General features: G+C 42.2%; 1 protein-coding gene across 1 annotated transcript; it reads right to left on the bottom strand.

The window, feature by feature from the left end:
• Positions 1–5,897: 5,897 nt before the first annotated feature.
• On the bottom strand, positions 5,898–7,261 carry LOC136510217 (uncharacterized). The gene is made up of 2 exons (XM_066504753.1): positions 6,942–7,261; positions 5,898–6,840 (listed from the first exon to the last, which is right to left on the bottom strand). The coding sequence occupies exons 1-2, from the start codon at positions 7,259–7,261 to the stop codon at positions 5,898–5,900; spliced, it is 1,263 nt and encodes a 420-aa protein (XP_066360850.1).
• Between the last annotated feature and the right edge of the window lie 1,736 nt (positions 7,262–8,997).

Below are 8,997 nucleotides of genomic sequence, written 5' to 3'. Positions count from 1 at the left end.
TCGCCTAGAACCGTCCACGTGTCAGCTGCGTTAAACGTCTTCTGTTCGGTCCCAATAGTCGGCACAGTGCTCGCGCCCCTTAATGTTGCACTAGATGCGCTATAGGAACTGACCGGATGCGCTCCTCAGAGAGTCCGGTCGATCACAGAAACAACACTGAGCGATCTTTCAGCGACCGGACGCGTCTGGTCGCTCAGACCAGACACACCCAGAGTCTGGTGCTCACTTCATAGCTCAGCTTGCATGCCTCGACCGTGCGACCGGACGTGCTATAGGCGAGTCTGGTCCAACCGACTCCCCAGAGTCCGGTCGAACACAGAGAGGATCTAGAGAAGTCCCAGAGCGACTGGACGTGTCCGGTCAGAGGTGACTGGACTCCCTCAGCGTCTGGTCCTCACTGGACAGCAACACTGACGCTAGGGTTTACCACTAGACGCGTCTGGTGCCACGGGGACCATCGTCCGGTGTGAGCGTCCGGACACTTCTGTGACCCTTTTCTCCTCTCCAACTTCTACACCCTTGCTCCCAAGTGCTAACCACCATGTGTAACACCTTTGTGCATGTGTGTTAGCATATTTTCAAAGCATTTTCAAGGGTGTTAGTCACTCACTAGAATCTAAATGCATATGAATGAGTTAGATCATCTAGTGACACTTTGATAACCGCATTTCACTTGTGAGTTCTCCCCTCTTGATAGTACGGCTATCAATCCTAAATGTGGTTACACTCTCTATAGTGTCTTAACCACTAAAAACAAAAGAGCTCCTATGCATATAACTTTGCCTTGAGCCTCTTTTTGTTTTTCTCTTTCTTCTTTTCCCAAGCTTGAGCACTTGATCACCATGATCTTGTGGCATCTCCTCCTAGCCACCAAGCTTGCTCCATCACTTGGGGTACCAACCTATCTCTTACACTTAGAGAAAAGGTTAGTACTAGGTTTCATCAATTAACCAAAACCAAACTTAGGGCTTTCAATCTCCCCCTTTTTGGTAATTGATGACAACCTTTACAAAGATATGAAATATAATCAAGTTTGAACTTGAATTGCTTGTCCAAGCATTTGATCATGAAGAAAAGTGGACAAACACTTCAAATTTGGTTTTGATAGTACTAGCTCCCCCTACATATGTGCTATCTTTAGTTTGGTACAAAGCGCTACACATATGTATGGATATGAATTGTGGGGGTGAATACTATCAAAATTTCTCAATGATGCTAAGGTGTAAGAGATGGACCTTTGAAGCGTGATACCAATCGAAGTACACCATTTACACCATCCTTAGCACCATGATTAGCTAGATATCACTTGAAAACATCACAAACAACTAGATACCTCATGAGATCAACATTAGAAACAACGCTCTAGTACAACTTGATAAGAACAAGTACCACTTGAAAAACAACAAGTATCTTGCTATCACCTATGCATGCTAGTATTTCAATCATCAATCAAGTGTTACTACTAGCATACACCACACAAGCATGTATATGAATTGAAATTTATACAATGCAAGCAAGCACATCATGAAATGCACATTCAAATGCAACAACTTGGTTCATGAGCTTGCTCCCCCTACTTGGGTGCTGAAAATTTTTAATTGATCCTCCTTCTTTGTCATATCTATACCCCTTTGTATCTACCTATATATTTTATTTTAATATTTGTAACCAACTTCTCCCCCTTTGTCATCTATTATCACAAAAGGTACACCAGTTTGAGAAGGGTGAGGGAGATCATTTCTTTTATGTGGTTCAATCTAGATTACTTGCCCAAGATATTTAACACGGTTTAACCCAAGGACAAGCTTCTTCACACATCTTTCAATGGTTATCTTGTCCATGTCGGTTAAACACTTAAAGCTTGTTTTCTAGATTAAACACTTAGGATTGCAAGCTCATAAACATGTCATATGGTACCACTAGATCAAGTCAAAACATAGAAGCAATAGTGGCATCATATATACATCAAATTTATTGATTTTCATGAATGAGACTAATAGGCATGAGGTATGACTAGATGCACTAAGCAAGTCCTTATCAAAGGATGTATGCATGCCAAACAACTTTTACCTTGCTTTGCTCGAAGGAGAGGCATGTCATATAAGTGGGGTGCATCAACTCATGTTGGAGAAATCAAGGATATTCAACTCATTCCTTAGCTTGCAAAACCTCTTCTCATCTAATGGTTTGGTGAATATGTCGGCTAGCTGATCATCGGTGCCCACACTCTCAATTGATATGTCGCCCTTTTGTTGATGATCTCTAATGAAATGGTGGCGAATGTCAATGTGCTTTGTTCTTGAGTGTTGAATTGGGTTGTTGGTAAGCTTGACGGTACTTTCATTATCACATAGCAATGGCACTTGTTTGAATCTTATTCCAAAGTCATGCAAGGTGGCCTTCATCCAAAGTAATTGTGCACAACAACTTCCCGCACTAATGTATTCGGCTTTGGCAGTTGATAGTGCAACCTATTTTGTTTCTTGGATGACCATGAAATAAGTGGTCTTCCCAACAATTGACATGTACTCGATGTGCTCTTTCTATCCACTTTGCAACCGGCATAGTCAGAGTCGGAATATCCAATAAGCTCAAATTGTGACCCCTTAGGATACCAAAGACCAACATCTTCTGTGTTCTTCAAGTATCTCAATATCCTCTTGGTTGCTTTCAAATGACTCTCTCTAGGAGAGGCTTGGAATCTAGCACACATGCGCACACTAAACATGACATCCAGCCTTGATGCGGTGACATAGAGTAGGCTACCGATCATTGATCTATATTCCTTTTGATCCACCATGTTGCCACTAGTGTCAAGATCTAAGTGACCATTAGTTCCCATTGGTGTAGTCATAGCCTTAGAATCTTGCAAACCAAACTTCTTGATCATGTCCCTTATATACTTGCCTTGACTCACAAAGGTGCCATTCTTCATTTGCTTGATTTGTAATCCAAGGAAGTAACTAAGTTCTCAAATCATGGACATCTCAAATTCTTTTGCCATCATTTTTCTAAATTCTTCACAAAAGTCTTGATTGGTTGATCCAAATATGATGTCATCCACATATATTTGCAATACAAATAGATCCTTGACAATCTTCTTTGTGAATAGGGTTGTGTCAACCTTTCCCATTTTGAAACCTTTTGAGAGAAGAAAATCCCTTAATCTCTCATAACATGCCCTTGGTGCTTCAAGCCATATAACGCCTTCTTCAACTTGTAGACATGGTTAGGCTTCTTGTCATCTTTAAATCCTGGTGGTTGTTCAACATACACCTCTTCATTGGTGTACCCATTCAAGAATGCACTCTTTACATCCATTTGGTACAACTTGATGTTGTGAGCACATGCATAGGCCAATAGAATCCTTATTGCCTCTAATCTTGCAACCGGTGCATAGGTTTCTCCAAAGTCAAGTCCTTCCACTTGTGTATAACCTTGTGCAACCAATCTTGCCTTGTTCCTCACAACTATACCATCTTGATCTTGTTTGTTGCGAAAGACCCATCTAGTGCCAATAACATTGTGATTTCTTGGTCTCTCAACTAACTCTCAAACTTGATTTCTTATGAAAGTGTTGAGTTCATCATGCATGGCATTTATCCAATCAACATCTTGCAAAGCATCTTCAATCTTGGTTGGCTCAATTGATGAGACAAAAGAGTAATTCTCACAAAATGAAGCCAATCTTGATCTAGTTTGAGCACCACTTTGAATATCACCAATGATATGATCTAGTGGGTGGTCTCTTGCAATGTTGATGGGTTGAAGTGTTGGAAGTTGATCATTTGCTTGAGATGGTGAACTAGCTTGTTGATTTTGTACATCATCATGGATTTGCACTTGATCATGAGAACCACTAGCTTGTCCTTGCACTTGGGGGATCACTTGAACTTCATCATCATCATCAACTTGTCTTGGCCTAATGTCACCAATGTCCATGTCCTTCATAGCATTAGCAATTTGTCACCTCTCACATCATCTAGATTTTCATTCTCCTCTTGAGATCCCTTGGTTTCATCAAATTCCACATCATGTACTTCTTTAAGTGTACCACTAGCCAAATTCCAAACTCTATAAGCCTTGCTAGTTGTGGAATATCCAAGTAGAAATCCCTCATCACATTTCTTCTCAAACTTGCTTAATCTTGTGCCTTTCTTGAGAATGTAGCATTTGCATCCAAACACTCTAAAGTAAGCAATATTTGGCTTTCTTCCATTCAAGAGCTCATATGAGGTCTTCTCAAGCATCCCATGGCAATAAAGACAGTTGCTACAATAGCAAGCCGTGTTGATAGCTTCGGCCCAAAAGGAATGACTAACATTGTACTCACTTAGCATTGATCTTGCCATGTCAATCAAGGTTCTATTCTTCCTCTCAACAATGCCATTAGATTGTGGGGTGTACTTGGGTGAGAATTGATGTTTGATTCTAAGGTCATCACACAACTCATCAATCCTTGTGTTCTTGAATTCACTCCCATTATCACTTCTAACCTTCTTGATTGTGATTTCAAACTCATTTTGGCATCTCTTGACAAATGACTTGAAGATATCAAATGTGTCACTCTTGTCACTAAGGAAGAATACCCATGTGTATCTTGTATAGTCATCCACAATCATAAATCCATACTTATTGCCACCAATGCTTGTATATGTAGTTGGCCCAAACAAGTCCATATGTAAGAGTTCAAATGGTTTGCTAGTACTCATCATACTCTTCTTAGGATGGGTGTTTTCAACTTGTTTACCAGCTTGACATGAACTACATAGCTTGTCCTTCTCAAAGATCACATCCTTCAAGCCTCTAACTAAGTCACGCTTCACTAATTTGTTCAATTGTCTCATGCCAACATGACCAAGTCTTCTATGCCACAACCAACCCATACTAGATTTGGTGAAGAGACATGTTGAAAGTTGAGTCTCTCTAGCATTGAAATCAACTAGGTAGAGGTTCTCATATCTAAAGCCTTTGAAGATCAAATTTGAACCATCCACACTAATGATTTCCACATCATCCACACCAAAGATGCACTTGAAACCGAGATCACATAATTGGGCAACCGACAATAGATTGAAATTCAAGCTCTCAACTAGAAGCACATTGGAAATGCTTAGATCATTGGATATAGCAATCTTTCCCAGCCCTTTCACCTTGTCTTTTCCATTGTCACCAAAAGTGATACTATCAATGCCATCATTGCCATTATCTTTGACTGAGTTGAACATTCTTGCATCCCCGGTCATATGTTGAGTGCACCCACTATCAAGGACCCAATGCCTTCCTCCGGCTTTGTAATTGACCTACAAGAAAAGATCAATTCCTTTTAGGTACCCAAATCTTTTTGGGTCCTCCAAAGTTAGTGACTAAGGACTTAGGTACCCATATAGCTTTCTTCTTTGAGCTCTCATTGGGTGAACCTATGAACTTAGCTTTCACACCAACAACACCCTTGGTAAGCATGTAGCAAGAATCATAACGAATGGAGGATACATTAGTGAACTTGATCTTGCTCTTGTTAAGTTTGCAATGTTGCTCTACATGCCCAACTTGCTTGCAACTAGTGCAAAACCGACCATTGCCCCTCACAAAGCTAGACTTTGGAGTTGCAAAGGTTGCCTTGCCTTTCTTGGGGTATAGCCCAATCCCTCTTTGCAAAGGGAGAACCTTTGGCTACCCAAGCACTTAAGCAAGCGGGCCTCACAACCATAGGCTTTGCCTAAGGCATGAGTGAACTCATTTACCTCCTTCTTGAGGGTTTCATTCTCAACCATTAGTGAGGAATCACATGTGAAACCATAACTAGTAGATGAGGTAGAAGTGGATGTGCTACAAGAAGGGTTAGTGGGAGCAACAACAATAGGCTTATAGAAAGATTCATCAATTATATCACAAGTTTAGCCTTTGTCACATATTTTAATTTGCTCCTTTTCATTTTGCTCAATAAGAGAAGAGTGAGCTTTCTCAAGCTTGGAGTGAGCTTTGCCAAGCTTCTCATGGGCTTCCATTAGCCTCTCATGAGTGGCATTGAGCTCATCAAAGGATTGCTCAAGAGCTTGAAGCTTCTTTCGCAATTCTTTGCACTCCTTTCTCTTTATGTCAAAATGATCACGAGCATCATCAAGCATGTCCATTAGTTCATCTTTAGTGGGTTCATCATCATTATCACTATCACTATCACTCTCATCATTGGATTGTACCTTATTGGCCTTAGCCATGAAGCATGTCGATGGAGTGTCAAATAGTGAAGGCTTGTCATTAATAGCAATGCTTGCAATTGCCTTCTTCTTGCTTGATGTCTTCCTTTCATCATCACTATCATCTTCATCACTTGTGGAAGCATCACTATCCCATGTGACAATGTGAGAGTAGTTCTTCTTCTTGTGAGTGGACTCATTCTTGTCCTTTTTCTTCTTCTTGCCCTTCTTGTCATCATCATTGTCACTATTATATGGACAATCCGCAATGAGATGATCCTTGCTATTGCACTTGAAGCATCTTCTTGGTTCATCCTTGGATGAAGACTTCTTCCTTCTAGCATGATAGTCCTTCTTCTTCATGAATTTGCTAAATCTCTTCACAAAGAGGGCCATCTCCTCAACCTCATCTTCACAAGCATTGGAGCTATCATCATCACATGATTCCTCTTGTTTAGCTTTGCCCTTTCTCTTAGATGATGATGTGGCTTTGAATGCCACACTCTTCTTCTTCTCATCCTTCGTCTCCATCTCTTCCTTGTCATCCTTATAAGTATCATCAGTTACCACATCACCAAGTATTTGATTTGGTGTCATGGTATCCAATCCACTCCTCACAAGTAGGGTGACCAACATGCCAAATCTTGAGGGAAGACATCTCAAGAACTTATGAGAGAAGTCCATGTCCTCCACATTCTCACCAAGTGCCTTGAGATCATTACTAGCACTTGTAGCCTATTGAACATCTCTGGCATAGTCTCATCTTCCTTCATCTTAAAACTTGCAAACTTCTCCTTCAAGATATATGCCTTGGCTCCCTTGACCGCTTGAGTGCCCTCAAATGATTCTTCTAGCTTCTTCCAAGCATCATGAGCCATTTCCAAATTCTTGATTTGCTCAAATACATCTTGAGAGATTGCATCATGAATAGCACTTAGAGCAATATCATTGTTTTGTAGCTTCTCTTCTTCTTCGGTGGTGGGTGCCTCCGGATCGGCAACCTCAAACTTCTTCTCAACCACCAACCATATCTTCCGGTTGATTGATTTGATATGGGTGGTCATCTTAGCCTTCCAATAGCTATAGTTTATGCCATCAAATTGGGGTGGCCTTTTGGTATTGTTGATTTGAGCCATCTTGACACCGTAGGATGTTAAGTCTCAAAGAAACGGTGATCACGGCTCTGATACCACTTGAAAGGTTCTACAATGGCTAGAGGGGGGGTGAATAGCCTAATAAAAATTCTGCAAACACACTAAGCAAAGTGGTTAATAAAACAAAAGGCTAATAGCAAGTTTTGCGCTAGCACTACCAAAAGGTTGTAAGCCACCTATCCAACAATTCTAGTTTCTAAAAGTTCTATGGCACACAAAGGGCTAAGACTATTCTAGCTAGTGACCAAGCTACTAAACAAGTCTAGAGCTACACAAGCTACACTAGAGAGAACACTAGCTACTCTACTTTGCAAGAAAGTAAACAATTGAAGTGCAAAGGTAGAGTTGAGGGGGTTATACCGACATGGTGATAAATGAACCAATCAATCGATATACACAAGATGAATCCTCAACAAAGAGATGACACAATGATTTTTTACCGAGGTTCACTTGCTTGTCGGCAAGCTACTCCTCGTTGTAGCGATTCACCCACTTGAAGGTTCACATGCTAATAGGCTTTCAATGCCTAACCCGCAACTAGGTGCCGCACAACCAACACAAGATGGGGATCCACAAGCTATGAGCAATCCACTAGAGATGCCTTTCGTGAACTTCCACGGGGAAGGCTCAAGAACCCCTCACAATCCACCAATCGGAGTCAGAGAACAAACACCAACCTCCGCTCAATGATCCTCACTACTCCAAGCCATCTAGGAGTCGGCAAACTCCAAGAGTAATAAGAGAATCCATAGCAAAACACAATCACCAAGTGCCTCTAGATAAAATCACTTCACTCAATGCACTTAGATGCTCTCAATCTCACCAAATGATGAACACTATCAAGCAATGTGAGTGAGAGAAGTTTGGCAAGGCTCACTAGGTGTGTATGGCAATCAAAATGTCCAAGAGAGTGAGCCTCAACCTGCCAAACCACTTATATAGAGGAGACAAAGCTCAAAGAGCCGTTGGCCCCTTCACACAGCTTCTACGCGCGCACCGGACGCGCTGACCGGACGCACCGAGTCTGGTCAGGTGAGTTCGGTCGCCCAGAGCCGTCCACGTGTCAGCTGCGTTCAACATCGTTCGTTCGATCCCAACAGTCGGCATAGAGCTTGCGCCCCTTAATGTTGCATCGGACGCACTCCTCAGAGAGTCCGGTCGATCACAGAAACAACATCGAGCGATCTTTCAGCGATCGGACGTGTCTGGTCACTCGGACCGGACGCGCCCAGAGTCTGGTGCTCACTTCACAGCTCAGCTTGCGTGCCTCGATGGTGCAACCGGACGCGCTACAAGCGAGTCCGGTCCAACCGACTCACCAAAGTCTGATCGAACACAGAGAGGATCTAGAGAAATCCCAGAGCGACCAGACGCGTCTGGTCAGAGGTGACCGGACTCCCTCAGTGTCCGATCCTCACTGGACAGCAACACTGACGCTAGGGTTTACCACCAAACGCGTCCGGTGCCATGGGGGCCAGCGTTCGGTGTGAGCATCCGGTCACTTCTGTGACCCTTTTCTCATCTCCAACTTCTCCACCCTTGCTCCCAAGTGCTAACCACCATGTGTAACACCTTTGTGCATGTGTGTTAGCATATTTTCAAAGCTTTTTCAAGGGTGTCAGTCACTCACTAGAATCTAAATGCAT

The sequence above is a fragment of the Miscanthus floridulus genome, chromosome 16 (genome assembly GCF_019320115.1).
Source record: "Miscanthus floridulus cultivar M001 chromosome 16, ASM1932011v1, whole genome shotgun sequence".
NCBI classification, from domain to species: domain Eukaryota; kingdom Viridiplantae; phylum Streptophyta; class Magnoliopsida; order Poales; family Poaceae; genus Miscanthus; species Miscanthus floridulus.
This window is presented reverse-complemented; position numbering and strand designations above follow the sequence as displayed.

Coding starts and splice junctions, on each gene's coding strand:
- LOC136510217 (XM_066504753.1), bottom strand. CDS start 7,261: ATGACCACCCATATCAAATCAATCAACCGGAAGATATGGTTGGTGGTT. Junction 6,841..6,941: donor GATGAGACTATGCCAGAGAT/GTTCAATAGGCT, acceptor TCTTCCCTCAAG/ATTTGGCATGTTGGTCACCC.